At 34.7% G+C, this 17,933-nt stretch overlaps 3 protein-coding genes across 3 annotated transcripts; 2 read left to right on the forward strand and 1 right to left on the reverse strand.

Moving 5' to 3' along the window:
* Nucleotides 1-728: 728 nt before the first annotated feature.
* Nucleotides 729-3,053, forward strand: LOC146910437 (protein SODIUM POTASSIUM ROOT DEFECTIVE 2-like). The gene is made up of 3 exons (XM_085727923.1): nucleotides 729-1,591; nucleotides 1,681-1,756; nucleotides 2,590-3,053. The coding sequence occupies exons 1-3, from the start codon at nucleotides 932-934 to the stop codon at nucleotides 2,763-2,765; spliced, it is 912 nt and encodes a 303-aa protein (XP_085584049.1). The 5' UTR covers nucleotides 729-931; the 3' UTR covers nucleotides 2,766-3,053.
* A 227-nt stretch (nucleotides 3,054-3,280) lies between these two features.
* LOC146910438 (uncharacterized) lies at nucleotides 3,281-6,829 on the reverse strand. Its single transcript, XM_085727922.1, has 3 exons — nucleotides 6,536-6,829; nucleotides 4,946-6,281; nucleotides 3,281-4,829 (listed from the first exon to the last, which is right to left on the reverse strand). Exons 2-3 carry the CDS (start codon nucleotides 5,845-5,847, stop codon nucleotides 3,365-3,367), a joined length of 2,367 nt encoding a protein of 788 aa, XP_085584048.1. The 5' UTR covers nucleotides 5,848-6,281; nucleotides 6,536-6,829; the 3' UTR covers nucleotides 3,281-3,364.
* A 3,438-nt stretch (nucleotides 6,830-10,267) lies between these two features.
* LOC146910439 (uncharacterized) lies at nucleotides 10,268-11,784 on the forward strand. The gene has a single exon (XM_085724514.1). The coding sequence runs from the start codon at nucleotides 10,472-10,474 to the stop codon at nucleotides 11,540-11,542; it is 1,071 nt and encodes a 356-aa protein (XP_085580640.1). The 5' UTR covers nucleotides 10,268-10,471; the 3' UTR covers nucleotides 11,543-11,784.
* Nucleotides 11,785-17,933: the final 6,149 nt, after the last annotated feature.

Consider the following 17,933-nt stretch of genomic DNA (forward strand, 5'->3'; position numbering starts at 1 on the left):
GTTGACTAATTTATTACATTTCTTAATTTGTGTGAAAAATCCTTAAACGACTACTCCCTCCATTCCTTTTCTTTTGATGTTTTAGAACTTCAACTATATTCCAAAACTTTTGATGTTTTAGTGAATTTATTATTGTTTTCTCAAGTTTACCCTTGTTGGAAAACACAATAAACTATTAAAGTAGTTATGACTTTTGGTTTATCACATGTGAATTTAATGATAAATAAGGACATTTAAGTAAAAAACACACAAATATTTATATACTTTAATTACTCCTTAAAACTTGTGTCAAGAGCTAAAACATCAAAAGAAAAGGAATGGAGGGAGTATTATTTAGAGATGGAGGGAGTATTGAATTGGGAATGATGAAAGTAGTATTGAAAATTGAAATGACTCAGTTATTTTGGGACACTTTTTTTTTAGTAAATGACTCGGTTAATCCGGGACGGAGGGAGTAATAAAAAAGTGGGTTCAAAATGCAAGTGTAAAACTAATGAGTCTTGTTAACGAGTGCCCCCGGGGCACTCTTTAAGCATACTAAAATAATCAATTATCTTTTAAAAAAGTCAAATATTTCGATTTTCAATGCAATAATTACATGTATTTTCATAAATACTTGCTACTTTTGGTCCTTAAAGAGTGTCCCGGGGCACTCGTTAACATTTCCCAAAACTAATTTACACTTGCCTACACAGTACATATACCAATTAAACTCTACTTAAACAAAGAATCTAAACTGAATTCTGAATTTTCCACTTCCATACCTATCTCTTTCTGTTTTCTTTCTCTCCATTTCAAGCACTCTTTACACAAAATCCCAAAGGTAGTGAAGTTTAAAAGCATTCAGTAGTACCAAACTTCCTTATATCTTCCTTCACTACAGAATCTCTAACCAAACCATCAATTCTTCTAACTGATCATATTCCAAAAAATGAAAGGCATTGAAATCTTCTGTGCATCACAAGCCTCAACAGCCATATGTCTTAACACTAATCATGCTTCTTCTTCTTCTTCTTCTTCTTCTTCTTCTTCTTCTTCTTCCAACACCATTAATCACTTTGGTGGTAGAGCCATTGATCGCCACAACCCCATAATCACAGATCCAAAAAGAACTCCAGCAAGAGATCTCACTGTCACTGCTCCTAGTTCACCTTCTCCTTCACCCATCAACCTTAAACTTGTCCATGAAAAAGCCAAGAAAAACACTGCTTCAAAGCTTAGTGATAAGAAAAAGAAAAATGCAACAAAGAGTACTCATGAATATGATCAGAAGAAGAAGAAAAGTACTACTACAACAGAAAAAGTGACTGAACATATTGCAAACAATTACTCTTCAAAACCAGTTGATAGTATTTTAAGAAGAAGTAGGGTTAAGCCACCTTCTGATTTAATCACTCCTCCTACTTCATCAAGATATTTGCTTGGTGAGACAGTTTCTTTGGATGGTGTATTAGATTATGACCCTGTTTTGGGTTTAACTAAGGTTGATGATAACAAAAAGAATGCTCAAGTGCTTCGTGAAGATGAAGATAAACATTCATCTAAACAGTATTCAAGCTCCTCTGTTCCTAAGTCTAGTTCTACAAACCAGGTTAGTATCTCTTTCTCTCTGTGTGAATTATGTTCACATGTGTTGTTTGTTTCATGTTTGGTGTGATTTTTGAATGAATTTTGTTGCAGGTTGTGGTGTTGAGGGTTTCTCTGCACTGTAAAGGTTGTGAAGGGAAGGTTAGGAAACATCTCTCCAGAATGCAAGGTATGCAAATCATAGTCTTGTCATTTTTTCTTTGATCAGACCATCAATCAAATGGTATTGAAGAATATTTTGCAAAAAACCAGTTATTAAGATTCTGTAAAAAAATAAATAAAAAGATTCATGTTAATCATTCACCTAGCTACTATAAGTCTATAACCACCTTCTAAACGTTATTTTTTTGTTGTTGTCATTTTCACATATAAGAAAAATAAGGTTATATATGAATATTATTGGAGTATAAATTAAAGATATAATTTTAAAAAATGTAATTGCTACCCTCAACAAAATAATAACGATACTAACTTTAGCCATTTAAAAGAATGTATCTTAACTAAAAACAAACATGTATCTAATATTTTTGAAATGAAGTTAAATTTCTAGACAATGTTTTTAACGAGGCTTATATCAAAGGACAAAGGTAATTATATTATATATTATTAATAAAATAATGATCCATAACCAGTGAGGTTGGATCTAGGAGAATAAGCTAGACTCTCATAATATGCCCAACTAAAGATTAAATTTTGTATGGAGATGGATTCATATTTAATATCAAACACAAGTGGAAAAAATAAATGATCCTGCAAGACATGTCTTAGAGTTTGAATTGAACTTAACTTAACCTTACAAAATTAGTTTGTAAAGTGAGAATTACTCCCACTACTAAATAGGTCATATTCTATCCATGTTTTTACATGGATTCAAATGTTATATATAGTTACCGATCGATTTTTCGAAATGAAATAACCATGTTTATGGTAGCGTTTTATTGTTTAGTTCTGTTTACATTTAACATTCAATATTTCTTTTTGCATTGGTAATTAAATGGGCAGGGGTAACGTCCTTCAACATAGACTTTGCAGCCAAGAAGGTTACAGTAGTTGGTGATGTAACTCCATTGAGCGTAATGGCAAGCATATCAAAGGTGAAGACTGCACAAATTTGGCCAGAAATTGCTTCATCAATTGGATCTGGTGCTGCTGAAGCAAAGAAAACAAATATGATCTAATTGAAGAGGAAAATAGACTGTTGGTGTTTTTGTATGCTTTGAGTCTGAATTAGGTAGTAATTTAATTAATGTAAATGCGAATATGTGTAGCAAGTGAAGCCGTAGCTTTTGAAGAGATTTTATAGTTTAATTGGTAGAAACTTTATCTTTGCATAAGGATTTGCCTAATTTCTCCCAAGAGAAAATTTACATTATATAAATGATGTGACAAAATTAAAGGCAGCTATTTTTTTTATTCAAGAACAATGCCATTTCTCATCACAACGGGTGATTAATTACCGTTTTAAAGTTTAAATCCCAATCTAGAAGTGTTTGGAAAATCTCAACTTATTATCTCTCTTTCAATACTATAATATGGTGTTAATTATATCGTGCGGGTATAATTCACTTTTGTACACGGTTTTTAGTACCAAAAAAGTTGTAGAATATATCATCAACCAGTGGCGGAGCCAGGAATTTTCTAGAGCCTGGGCTAAATTTTTATGTATGACAAAATATATATAAGTACTCGTAAATAGAAATAAAAGAGGTTCGTTATTTTTATCAACAAAATTACAATTTGAAATGAGAGAGAAGAAATATAACCTGACAATAGCATGCTAAATAAAATTAGGAGGTAAATGCCCTTTCCGCGACCTCTTTCGAGTGAATGTTCGAATAATATCAACATCATCAAGTGACTTAAATATCTCCCGCTCGGTGTAACATATCATCAAGTCATTCAACCAATCGTTGTTAATCTTGTTGCGCAATTTAGTCTTGATAATCTTCATTGCTGAAAAAGCTCTTTCAACGGAAGCTGTCGACACCGGCAATATCAAAGCCAACTCAATGAGTTTGTAGACCAATGGAAATACCAAATGTTTCTCAGTTTGAACCATTTTCATAGCCAAACTTTGAACATCTTCACAAGAAGAAAAGGAAGCATGCCTTTTAACTTGAAGTACATAAGTGTGAAGTTGCTCTCTTATTGTTCCACGGTCATCATCAGAAAAGTCTGCACGATAAATATCAGCAAGATGAGCAAGCTTGTCAACATCAAACTTGGAGAAAGAGTTTTTGGGGTCAAGACATGACAAGCAATCAAGCACAATGTTACTTCCTTCACTAAAGCGATGATCCATCTCCACACATATTTTGTCAATAGCAACATAAAAAATCTCGGCACGGTAATGGTGAAGATTTGTGACAGTCCTCCCTTCTAGTCTTGAACGACCCCGAACCGGTATTTCTTCATCCATGTTTGGCACCGGAATACCTTTAGCAACACAAAATTCTTGCACATCAACAAATAAATTATCCCAACCACTATCTCTCAATGTGGCCAACCGAGCTTTGACGACATTAATTAATTCCATGGCAAGCACAATATTGAGATCTTTTCTTTGCAAGATTTTTGAAAGCTCGTTTGTGATACCAAACAACTTTAACATTAACTTCAAAATGAAAGCAAATTTAAAGCTCTCCATTTTTTCTATCAAACCCGCCGCTTGAGATGGTCCACGTCCATCTTCATGAACCATACTAAGCACCACTAACACGGAGGACCACATCTGATCCAAACGAAGCAACGTAGTATGATGCGAACCCCATCTAGTATCCCCGGGTCTAGCAAGAGTGGTCGATTGGTTCAAGCCCCTTCCCGTAGATATCTCACCACTCTGAAGTTGATCCAAAATATCTTTGTGTTGTGTCTCCGTCAAAGCATCCCTTCTCTTGCAAGATGCACTTGATGTTGTTACAATCAAGTTGATGTACTCAAAGAAATCATTAATAGATGAGCAACTACTAGCAACGGACACAATCACCAATTGCAAGCGGTGAGCATAACAATGGACATAGAAAGCATGAGGGTTTTCATCTAGAATCTTTCTTTGCAAACCATTAAATTCACCTCTCATATTTGAAGCTCCATCATATCCTTGCCCTCGTATCCTTGAAATAGATAACTTGTAACGATCAAGAATAAAATAAAGAGCATTCTTTAGTGCTTCAGAAGTGGTATCTTTTACATGATGTAGAGCAATAAATCGTTCCACAACTTCCCCTTTGTTGTTCAAAAACCTAGAAATATAATATGCCAAAGCAGTAGTCATTAAACATGTGAGACATTATTACTTGGTGTGTCAATAAGCATGGAGAATAATAGATAATATAAATTGGAAAATATAACTACTAACCTCAACATCACTGCCATTTGCTCTTTGACGGATATATCACGTGACTCATCAATAAGCACAGAGAATTGTCTATCACCAAGCTCTTCCATAATCACATTCATAACTTCATGTGCACAACACTCTGCAAGTTCCTTTTGAATGTTACCGGAAGTCATTTTGCAATTTTTTCCACCACGATCAAAAGCATCTCTCACTTGTTCATTATTAGATTTTACCCAATCTACCATCTCTCTAAAATTACCTTTGTTTAGAGAAGTAGTTTTTTCATCATGGCCACGGAAAGAAATGCCTTGTGCTATGAGATATCTAGTACAATCTAGAGAACAAGTCAAACGGATCTTATACAATTCTTCGGATTCCTTAGTTGCTCTAGCTAAATTACTTTCTAAGCTTTGTCTTTGATTATTATAATCATCATAATGCTTGATACATGAGTTGTGCATACTATCATGCTTACCAATATGATCTTTCAAGCCTTTAGATGCATGCTTCCAATCTTTATATCCGTCTTTGGTGAAGACGTCGAAACCAAAGTGCTCGGCCCTCCCGGGTTGCTTAAAGAGAAAGCAATAGAAACAATAAGCTGAATCCTTGAACTCACTGTATTCAAGCCATGTATACTTCTTATACCATGATCCACAAAATGCTCTTCTTTGATTCCCACATAGAGTACGAGGAAAATTTGACAAATTTGGTTGCATTGGACCCTTCAATATATATGCCCTCCTCACTTGGTCTTGAATATTCGGAGCATATGTATGAATTTGTTTCCTATGACCTGGATCACGCACAATCTCATTTGGATTAAACTCGTTGGCCACATTAGGCGGTGGTTCTTCTACTATGGCTTCCGGTTGCACAACATTCACATTACTTGTTCTATCAACCAAAAATCTCCTCATCTAGCATAATCTACCTAAGTTATAAACATCACATTATTAGTTACAATACATTCACCATCCACAAAACAAAAAACATAAAATTGAAATCAAGTACAAACACAATTCTGCCTAAGTTATAAACATCACAATTCACAATAATTTAATTTTAGCCAAATAGACATTATAAATTGAAGTTGTGATAAATTATAATCACAACCTTATAAGATGGACATGATGATTGATCAGCATTCAGCAACGGCTATTTGGCTAAAAAACCTCATCCATGTTTTCTTGTTCTACTTATTAATTACGGTTGAAATTGCAGAAACTAGTTCCCACTTCCCATGATGACCAATGCAAAGAATCAAGTTGTGATGGTATTCATGGACCATTCATAAGATTCCCGTTCAGACTCAAAGGAAGACAGCCGCTATGGTGTGGCTACAAAATTGTTCCTTCACAATCACAAATCACAATGGACCATTTCATTTCACAACCGTAAGTGTTTCTTCATTTCATAAACTCTCCACTCAATCACACAAAATGCACAATTCTAAATTAGGGTTTGGAAACTCAAAATTGGGGATAATCAACAATTCTAAATTGTGGTTTCAAATTTGAATAATAAATTCATTGAAATGATTCACCCATTAACAAATAACAAGCAACAACAATAAAATAGAACAAACAAAAAAAACAGAGAACAAACCTGGAGAGTGGAGACTGGATAGGAGAAAGAGGAGAAGGAATGAAAATGACTGAGAGTTGAACTTGAGAGAGGGAGAGGCGCTAGTACTTGAGAGATGGTGAGGAAAGTGAAAACTGAAACAGAGACAGAGGTGTGAGTCGCGACTCACTTTGAAGGAGAATAGTTTTTCTTTTGCCTAACGTATGCGCTCTGAAACAATCTATTTCTGCCCATAAATTTTTTTTTTTTTAAGTAGGAAATGGGCTAATGGGCTGGGCCTATTACAAGTTAAGCAGAAGATGAGCCTGGGCTGGAGCCCAGCCTAGCTGGGGGGTGTATCCGCCCCTGTCATCAACCCGTTTGTTCAGAAGTGATTATTGGTTTAACTTTTTGGAGGCATATGCCTTGGTGCTTACTTTATAACCGTCCATCTTCTTTTCACCAAAAGTATAGCTGGCTGTAGCATAGAGCTTCATTGTAAAGATAGAGCAATGCATATATATTCGCCAAGAATATATAATAAGTTTAAAGGTGCTAGTTTTTTTTTTAGTGTAATAATATAAGATAACACAAGTGAATGCCTTGAATGATGATGTTTTAAAGTCAAGCTAGTTCGTGACACTTGACAAAGTGATTCACAAAAGAAGTTGCGCATGAGATAAAACAAATGGTGAATAACTGATTTGGTACTTATTATATGTTCACAATATCTATATCTCATTATTATTGTTGTGTAAAGTTTTACAGTTTTTTGTTTAATATTTGTAAGGATAGAGACAGATTAGGCGAAGAGGCCAGTACAGTCCTTGTGTGTATGACTGAAGGCAGAACTTCCTCTTTGGATTTAGGACCTCAATTCCTCATTTGAGAGACAACAACATTAAGGGTATGCATGCTTAGATCGACAGTTTTGGATGATTAAGTTAATATTTTGCTGTTTATTTGAGATTTTTTAAAAATTGAAAGAATGACATTATGATGATATAACATTTCAAAAACTTTTTATAGCGTCCTTAATTTAAAAAAGATAAATAAATCGTCGCCTCTCGTGATCCCCTCGAAAATAATCCGTCCAAACGTACCCTAAGTGGATTTCCTACTTCTGAAAGCAGTTTGTCTTAGATATCACCATATGCCAAAACTAATGATAATGTGGAACATTAAGTGGAGTTTTAAAACTGAACTCATCAGCCCTTTGGACACATTTTGATTGTATGAAATGCAGACCCCAACACATTGTATATAATTGTCTCAAATTTAAGCACCAGGAAGAGAATATAGCATTATACCATCACTAGTTAAATTCTGCAATGAGTATCTGGTTATAAAAAGCCCACATTGCAGGTTGCAGACAATAAATCCATTAGTTCCCTCAGCAGATTATGGAAAGCAAAAAAATTTATACCAACGCAAATTTTTGTTGGCACCCCAGCACCCCTTCTAAATTTAGTGAAGTCGACACATTAAATTGAATCAGTTCATGCATCCCACAACAGCAAAGACCAGCCTTTTCAATAGACAATCGTCAGCGATAAGTCTTCTGTATATTTGGTTCATGGATAACCTTTATACAACTCCTAAACACATCAACTGCACTCAAAATCGATCATTGATAAATATTGCAGCAATTCAGACACAACGCCTAACAAATATGCAGTCAAAGATTTTGCTCTGGATTAGGAGTTTTTTGTTCCATCAACATTCATTGATCAATCAAAATCATACATCCAAAAACAAGTAGAAGAATACTTATTCGCGAAGAATCTAGAATGACAATCTTTTCCAGCATGAACATAATTCCTTAACTGATGGATTCCTCTCAGTTCCCCCTTCCTATTCATGAACCTTATAATCTTTACAATTTCACAGAACATTTGTTGGAAACATGACTTGTTGTACTGCATACTGATAGCAGAGCTGGTGAATAGAGAACTGAAGGAACTACTAAATTTGAGTTCAAAGGTACACCTCAAATACAGACTCAGTAAAACCATAACTTGAGTTCCAAGGTAGCCCTCAAACACATAACCAATAAACTTGGAATTTATACAGCCCTCTAAATGTTAAAATAGTAAAAACTAAAGGAACCCCCCTCAAAATAAAATAAAATCAAGGAACCATCCCAAAAGATGAAATAGAGGACAAAAAAAGAGATTCAATTACCACTGTAAGAATTGTATTAGTAATCGAGCAAGGAACTTCAACAAGTAATTGCACCATCTCTTATAAAGGAACTAGAAAGCAAAGGCAAGCTCCATCTTCCAACTCATGATTACTTTCCTCTAGATATCAATTAGAATCTGAGTTGGGAATAAAAATAAAGAAGAAAATGCAAGTTTACCTGGGTATATTAGGGAAAACTTGGTCTTCTTGGCTTCAAAATATGTGGTGGCATCATGGCATTGGCATGCATAAAAGAGAAAATGGTGTATATGACTGAACCTTGTTTTGAATCATTTTGTATGACTAATGGCACTTCCCCTTGAAAACATGATGAGAAGAATGCAATAGCAGAATTATAAAGAAAATATGTTGTGATTGGTCGTACTACTGTTGCTTGTACTACCAAAAATTGTGCATGGCTCAGTGGGATATCACAAATGATGTTGCAAAATCTGGTTTTAAGACTATATATTCATCTATATTTTAACATTTGTTATGAAATAAAGAGCTCTTGGGTGTTCACAGAAATATATGTTGCTCTTCATTTGGACAAAATACACATTATATTTGGTCAAATACATAATTGTCTTGCAATCATAACTAGTACCGAGTCTTCATAGTATTGAACTAAAATTCCAAATACAGATACGTCCTTATCCAAAAGGCAACAATCATGTACTAGGCAAGGAGAGCACGCTTAAGGGATTTGCTCCAAGACTGGTAATTGCTACCGATGAGAGGAGGGGAGACAAGAATAGCACCAGGATTTTCACCATTGTTAGAGTTCTGAGAAGTAGTAGGACTCGAAGGATCTTCCATGGAAAAAGGGAAGAAGAAGAGAAAAGAAAGAGAAAAAGGAAATTATGATGAATGCTGAAGAACAATGTTCACTGATACCATATAGAGGAAATTACAAGTATAGAGAGAAAATAAATCAACATTGTATTGAATGATTACAAAGGGAAGGATTACAAGTATATATACACAGTGTGTGTGAAGGGGAACTCTCTGACTAACTCTAACAACCCTTAACCAATCATAACTAACTGTAACTAGCAGAGTTAGTTTATCAGTTAAGTCTGGTTCTAATGTACAAAATACGGCTGGCTTGCATATCAAGTAACTATGTTAAGGCTTAGTATCTAATAACTTTACTACCTTCCAATACAAATGGTTCAATAAACTCATCCGGCAACTGGTTTACCGTTGCTAGCAATTGTTTATCACATGAGCCTTATCAAGAATCTTTAATTGTAATTTTTTTAACAATTCATTTTTATGTTTTTAAGTGAGGCAATTAAAATTTATGATACTCGACTTTGATTTGAATGAGAGACTTCGCCACTAACTTCCAAATAAATACCAATTTTTTCTTCAATACTACTATCTCATATTCCCTCTCCTAATTTTACACTTCCAAATGCATAAAAATAATATTTTATTGTTGTGTCACCAAAAAAAATATCACAACAAAAGATATAACACTTCAATTCATTTTTATTATCTTTAAAAAAAAATCATTTTTATTTTATGTAAATTATCTTTGAGTGGGGATATATTTGTCTTTGAAGATGATAATAGTGTCCAAAATTCAAATTTTCAAATCAGTGGGAATAGATGGTTAGTTAACATATAAACTGATAGAGGTGTTGAAAAAAATCTCTATATAAGTATCTGTAAAAAAAAAATCCCTATATAAGTATAGCATATCATCCCAATTATTCATTCACAACATACAAACTCTTCTTTCACTTTCTTGATACCCTACCCTCACTCCTACCATCAACAAATTCCATGGAAAGAAAGAAGAAACAACTCATCAATGATAACTCAAAGATGATGAACCATGGTGATCATGCTGCACTTTCATGTGATGATAATGCTCTTCATCATGACATTATCGACGCATCATCGCCTACACTCTCACAACCATCTTCATCACCATCACTCCCTAAGCCTTTACCATCTGAATATGCACCATTAACACCTACTACACACCTCTCTGCTGATGCACAAACGTTCTTTAATTTAAAGATGATGAAGAAGCATGTGGATCCATCTTGGCTTACACTCTCACAACCATCTTCATCACCCCCTAGGCCTCAACCATTTGAATACACGCCATTAACACGCCCTATTGATCCACAAACATTCCTCTATTCCAAACTCATCACCAATCTTCCTCATCCTCCTAATTTTGACTCTGACCCTGATAATCTTGCCCTAATCCCCAAATCATTCCATAAAGATTCTCATCAAGAACAAGAACAAGTTCATGTTTCACTTCTTCCTCCTTCTACCACTAGCAGGATGCTGGGACGACGTGAATGCATTCTACCACCCTCTGGCCCAGCAAAAAAGCAAAGACTCGTGAAAAGCCTGACAGTACCACCACCATTCCCATGGGCAACTTCAAAACGTGCAACCGTGCACACACTCGACCACTTGTTATCTGATTTGAAATTGAAGACTATCTCTGGAACTCTTCAATGCAAATTCTGTAAGTTTCAACAAGACATTCAGTTTGATTTGGTTGAGAATTTCAAGAAAGTGACAAGGTTCATAGAGGAAAGAAGGAATGAGATGTGTGATCGTGCACCTGCTGAATGGATGAATCCAGTGATACCAAACTGCGAGCGTTGTGGAAAAGAGAGAGCAATGTATCCATTGATGACAAAGAAGAGAAATATAAATTGGTTGTTCTTGCTGTTGAGTCAAATGATAGGGTGCTGCAAGCTTCATCAATTGAAGTATTTCTGCAAACATGCTGATATAAACAGATCAGGTGGCAAAGATAGATTGATATATTCAACTTATTTTGGTTTATGCAAACAACTCCAACCAAACACACCCTTCCTTTCATAGAGTACTACAAATTCATTATCTTTTTTGTTTTGTGCATCCCTTTTGTTCTTAGAATTTGTTTGTTTGGTTTGATCTTGAATTCTTGATCTGGATCAGTATCTCTGGACGCTTGATAGTGGTGGTTTATTTGTTTTCTTCCTCATTTTAACTTTGTTATGTGTTAGGTTTTACTTTTCTTTTTGATTAATTCTTTCATGCGTGGTTATGTCCATTTTTATTTTAATGAACATTGTCACTTTGATTAATATAGTACATCTCTGAGTCTTAGTAGTTGATATCACTCTAATTGGAATTTTGCTTTATATTTTGAATTTATAAATGTGTATGACGGAAATTACTACTACTGAAACTAGATAAACAGTCATTCCATAATCACCTGAGAAATGGTCACACTTTGTTTCCTTAAAAAATGTCTAAGATAATTAAGTGATTTATCATGCTTATCATTAATCAAATATTTAAGTAGCTCCTTCCTAAATCTCCATATAAAATCAATGGAATTGTTGAGATTATTGTTTTTTTTTTTTAACACTGATTTTCCTTTAAATATTTTAAAATAAAAGCTAATAGATTGCTCAGGTCATGAGTCACTCTTTGTATTGTAGATGCTTAAAGCTTGTTGCAAAGATGGTTCTCATTGTCAACTGATTTCATTCCTGTAATAATCCCTAGTTCATAGCAATTAGCAAACTATTTACACAATAAACACATGTTAAACGTGTTTTCTAAAATCCAACAAAAAAAATATGTTTTCTTACACGGTTGAATTGAGCTGAAGTTTTTATTTGTATCTCTTAACATTCCTATTTTATGGGCAAGGACACATTCCAATTTTCCACTCCATCTGTTAGTTATTTGGACTGTTGCACTTACACCGCACGTAGATTACACACATCAAGACCGTCCAAATAACATCGGACGGTTCACAATGCAAGTTCGTATTTTATATTTTAAAAAAAGAATCAAAACCATACAGTAAAATATGAATCGTTTGATCTTGATCGGATGACAATACCTCAACAATTATGCTCTGTCCAACAAAATTTCCATCATTTATAAAATACCCCAACAACACATCAAGGCATAGCAAACCAGGACAAGACTAAGTATATGAGGCAATTAAATACAAGACCACAGCCCTTGTAGCCTCATTCACTACAAATTAAATATTTTGTTCTTTTTTTGGTTTGATCTTGATCAGTACAGTATCTCTGATATATGTTAGGTTTTATTTGAAGGGTTTTCCTTAGAAAATTTCAAGTTAATTAGGTCTTATTTTCTCCCTTATGTTCCGACAGATTGTTTAAATTCCTGGTTGTGTTGGTGTGTATTTGATCAAATTCAATGAACATTATTAATTACTCTATAATTTTGATGTTGACATGTAGTAGTACTCAATATAATTTCTATTTGGAAATATCACAGTGTGAATTGTTGTTATTTAGTGTAGAGAGTTGAACTTGTGACTGTCACTCTAACTCAATGTTCTTCCCCCAGAACCATCAAACTCTATCAATTGTTGAATCAATGTTTTACAATTTGAACTGAACAATACATTTCTATAGGTAGAACTTTTGGGGGAAGGAACCGGACAATTTAATCAATTTGTGAGAGATGAAAAGATTCAAAACAGAGTAATACAACACAAGTATGTTGCCTATTCCTAAGCTCATTGGTTGGACTTAAGGAGCACTCTTTGATGATAGACTAGAGAGATGAAGTTTTTGAAAGAAAAAAAAGACAGAAAGTGCATCACTTATGAAAAATAAATATTATTACTCTTCAACAAATAAACATAAACATTTTTAGACAAAGAGGAAATGCCATCTTAGCTCTAAATAGAAATTGGAGCAATTTTGAACACTAAGAAATACAACAGAATTCCACAAGGTTTTTTTCACTGCAAGTACACCATTTGGTACAAGAAAAAGTACAATATAAAATATAAAGTTCCATTTGAACAAAAAGATAAAACTATTTTTACAATCCAAGTAGTTTTATATACCTCCATGAATGCCTGTTGTTTCAACTCTCTAACTCTCAATATAATTGAATATATGAATCGAAAATAAAAACCTAAATCAACTAAACCTAATTCCCCATAGATTTACAATTTTTAGGGTTACAAATCTAATTTTATATTTCAATTTAATTATTAGCGGTTTTTTTTGTTTGTTAACGCTCTAGTTCTTAAGAAAAATGAGTCTTGATGATCCATAGTTTGCCTTGAGATGAGAGGTAAGTAAATTCTAACCGAATTGAACCCAGTTTTCCTCAATAATTTATCCTTAGTGGAGCTCATTAACCACTTAACCTAATTGTTTGGTTTGGAAAGCTTTTTTTTAAATTAAATTAAAAGATTTTTTAAATAGATTCATCTTTAAAAAATTGGAAATGAATAATTATTATTTATAGTAATTATCTATTCTTCTATTCTATACTATATAAAGAAAACTACCCCTTTCAGCACTTTTGGGTTGGACTTTTCTTTTCAAAAACACCCTTAATTTTAAATTTAATTTAAGGAGAAAACTTACATACAGTTCCTTGTGAACTGTATGTAAAATACCAATTATAAAATACCAAGTGGATTACTAATTCATGTCACTAATCATCCCCGTTAACCCTCTTTTACCTCTGTTAACCACATATCAAACTCACAAAAAACTAGCACAAAACAAAAAATCATGTTACTTTTTTATCAGTCGTTTTTATGTTGTACATCTGTGTTGTTCTCCTTAATACAACCGACAAAGATTGCCAAGTATTTTCATATCCATTCCACAAAAAACAATATTTCCATATTATTTTATTATTTTATTAATAAAAGTTACTCTTCCTTAGTCTTTGATCAATTGTAACAAACGTAAGCAAAAAATAATGGTAAAGACAGGACTTTAAATCCTCTAAAAATAAGATTAGTAACAAACGAGAGCAAAAAATAATGTTAAATATGAAGGTGAGAAAAACACAAGAAGGGGGGTTGAATTGTGTTTTGAAAAATTCTTCGTTTCTCTAAACAACTGAATACACTGATCAGAAGCTAAGTGAGACAGCTTCTGAAGTGATGATCAGAATCTAAATGCAGCGGAATAAAACAGAGAGAGAGAAGAAGAACGACACAAAGCAATTATACTGGTTCCTTCCACAATCCGGAAGTAGTCCAGTCCCCCTTGCACTTCCAAGGAGATTTCACTATGAGTAATATCTGATTACAAATGCTCAAGCACACAAGCAAGAGACTTCCAATGCTCAAGCACACAAGCAAGAGACTTCCTTTGCTCAAGAACACAATCAAGAGACTTCCTGCTCAAGCACAACTGCAAGAGACTTCCTAACTAAACAAAATTACACAGAAAATTGTTTAAGGTTGAACACTTGATATACAATCAGAGGTGCTCACAATACAAATCAGATACAGACTCAATGGACTTAAGAATTTCTAAGATATGACTTTGAGACACAGAAATTCTAAGTGAATGCAGAACAATTTCAGCAGAGGTTTGGTACTTGTGAAAATCTTGTGAGTCTTTCGTTCAGCGTTCTTGCATTACCAATTCTCTAGGTCTTCACTCCTTTATATAGAGGTGTGAAAGAGACGTTGTGAAATTGCCAGCACACCAAAGAGTCGTTGTTGAAGCTTGATCTTTCACCAATGATCTTTTGCCTGATTTGGTTGTTGTCCTATGAAGAACAAATTTGAAATCCATTCCTTATCCAAAGGAACATCTATGCAGGCGAGACCGTATTCTGGAGCTGTTTTCTTGTCTTGAAGTGCAGACACAAAACAGAGTAGTGGAGAACGTGGTTGTACAATTCGTACAAAGTACAATGTCAACGCTTTCGTCCAAATTGCAAACACACACCTTCAAACACCTTTGAAATGACCGTTGCAAGCTCCACTAATCCTTTGTTTGTGTTTTCGAATCCAATAGACAGCTTTTGCATTGATAATTCTTCAATTCTTGATTCTTTGCAAATCCAGTTGATATTCAGCTTCTGGTGAAATGGCTTCTGATGAGGCAGCTTCTGATGATGCAGCTTCTGATGATGCAGCTTCTGATGAGATGACTTCTGCAGCTTCTGATGATGCAGCTTCTGATGATGTGACTTCTGGACCTCTTGTCTTCAGGAGCACTATTCTTCAGGAGTAGCTTACTTCAGGAGCGCTATTTCTTCAGGAGCAGCTTGACTTCAGGAGCGCTTTTTCTTCAGGAGCAAGTTGCCTTCAGGAGCGTCCAAGCTTCAAATTTTTGTTGTTTCCATAGCTCTTTATTTGCTCATTCAGAACCAATGATGATGTAACTTTATAATTATGGTCCTGTACACTTGAACAAATATTAGCTAATCCAATTTACAATTTTTAATACCTTGTTATCATCAAAACTCTTTAAGGTTTATTGTTAAACACATTTTGTTCCAACAATCTCCCCCTTTTTGATGATGACAAACAAAAGTATTTAAAATTGATCAATTGTTGTTAATCTAATTAACAAGTTGACTTTGGGGTTCTGAGGTTTGTAAGCTCAGAATCTGAGGTTTGTAAGCTCAAACTCCCCCTGAGTCTGATAGTCTTTAAGGTGAGGTTTGTAAGCTCCCCCTAAGTTCTATCCAGGTTAATTAAATTCATTTTGCGCACAATAATCTTATCAGAGCTTAAAAACAAAATTGAATCATTGAAAGAATTTACTTATAGATAAGAAGAATGGTTCAATTAACTTTACTTGAATTTTGATACTCCTTCGTTCATTCATAGCTTATACCAATAAGGTAAAAAGATAGAAGTTTTTCAAAAATTTCAAATGCCATTAATGGGGCTCAGAGCCTTTAAATACTTGTCACATATACTCCCCCTTTTGTCATTATCAAAAAAAATTAGAATAAATTTAAGCATAAAAGACAAAAAGATATGAGAAAAACTCAAACAGGAGAGAGTATAAAAGAAAATGAACTAAATAAGTCAGAGCAAAATATATGAACATGTATATCAATTGTCAGAAGCAGCTAAACAGTCAGAATCAGTAAGCATTCAGAAGCAAAAGAAATAAGACAAGATGATTTCAGAAGCAAGGACTAAGAAAATAAAACAAACAACAAACAAAGAAAAACACAAGGGTGTGCAACTAAGGGTTGGTTTGTTGTTGTTTCTTCATCTCTTCCATTTCTTCAATCTTCTTCTTCAACAATTCTTCAAGTTGTTGTTGCCTCTGAAGAAGAGCTTGTTCCCTTTCTCTAGCTTCTTGCTGCTGCTGTGCCATCTGTTTCTTCAGAAGCTTACACAGCCTTGCTTCTCTGGTCAAGTAATCCGTTTCAAAGAAGAAAGGCTGGTTTGCCAAGAGCAGTGTAGAACTTCTTACTCTAAGACTCTGATTCAGATTTTCCATTAGCCTTCTGACTGAAGCTTGCTTGACTCTGATGCATTTAGCCTTGATTTCTTCAATAACCCCAGCTGCCCGGTTCTGAAGAGATACCCAGGAGTCTTCATATGCACCTGTGAGATCAATCGTCCTTCTTTGATCCACCAGATTGTGCATCTGACTCAAGATTGTCAGAAGCTCAGAATTGATATATCCAGATTCCAGGATGTTTGTGGGTGGATGTTCAAGGATTTCAAGATCAGAATCACTGATTTCTAAGTCTTGAATAGGGTTAGGAACTGGAATGGTAAGGTGTGTTTGTGTGTTAGAAGATGAGGGCTGGTCAGAATCAATGTGTGTGGTGGAGGTTGAGGCTTGAACATTGACTAGAGAGATGTCAACATCCATGGGAGTTGGTTCAGGAGAGTGTTCAGGTAAAGGTTGAAATTCAGTTTCAGATGGTGGTTGTTGTGGTGAAGTTGTTGTTTGAGTGTTGAGTTGGGGGTCAGTGATGGCTATTGGTGATTGTGGGGGTGTTGTGGGTTTTTGTGGTTCAGGTGTTTGTTGATGAGGGTTTTCTGAAACAACATTTTCAGAAGCAGCTGCTTCTGGAGTTGTTTCAGAGGCTTTTTCTGAGGCTTTGTCTATGGGTAACTCACCTGAGTAGTGGAGAGCAAGATTGTCTAAGACAGAAGTGTCTTCTATTGGTTCAGATGCTGATGGTGAAGAGGGTGAAGTGGGGATAGAGGTGACTGGAATCTGGATTACCTGATCTGCAGGGCCAGCTTCAGAAGTGATAGTACTAGGTGCTTTCAGAACCGCTTCTGAAGCTTTAACAGCCACTTCCTTGACTTCTTCAGACTTCTTCTTGAAAAATTCATCACAATTCTCCAGACCTGAAGCCTTGAGCCTTTGATCCCTCTCCAAATTGTATTGAGCTTCTTTCCTTTTTAATTCAGCTAGCATCTGAACAGCTTGCCCATCAGCTTCTTTCTCCATATCAGAAGTTACTTCAACCATTGGAGTGAAGGTTA

Source organism: Medicago sativa, chromosome 7, assembly GCF_051527215.1.
Source record: "Medicago sativa cultivar Bolivia chromosome 7, Bolivia_mono, whole genome shotgun sequence".
NCBI classification, from domain to species: Eukaryota; Viridiplantae; Streptophyta; class Magnoliopsida; order Fabales; family Fabaceae; genus Medicago; species Medicago sativa.

Bases quoted from the DNA above. Each gene is read 5' to 3' on its own strand.
- LOC146910437 (XM_085727923.1), top strand. From the start codon at position 932: ATGAAAGGCATTGAAATCTTCTGTGCATCACAAGCCTCAACAGCCATA. The intron at 1,592-1,680 runs GTTAGTATCTCT...ATTTTGTTGCAG, and splicing joins AGTCTAGTTCTACAAACCAG to GTTGTGGTGTTGAGGGTTTC. The intron at 1,757-2,589 runs GTATGCAAATCA...TTAAATGGGCAG, and splicing joins ACATCTCTCCAGAATGCAAG to GGGTAACGTCCTTCAACATA.
- LOC146910438 (XM_085727922.1), bottom strand. From the start codon at position 5,847: ATGAGGAGATTTTTGGTTGATAGAACAAGTAATGTGAATGTTGTGCAA. The intron at 4,830-4,945 runs GTTAGTAGTTAT...TTATATTTCTAG, and splicing joins CAAATGGCAGTGATGTTGAG to GTTTTTGAACAACAAAGGGG.
- LOC146910439 (XM_085724514.1), top strand. From the start codon at position 10,472: ATGGAAAGAAAGAAGAAACAACTCATCAATGATAACTCAAAGATGATG.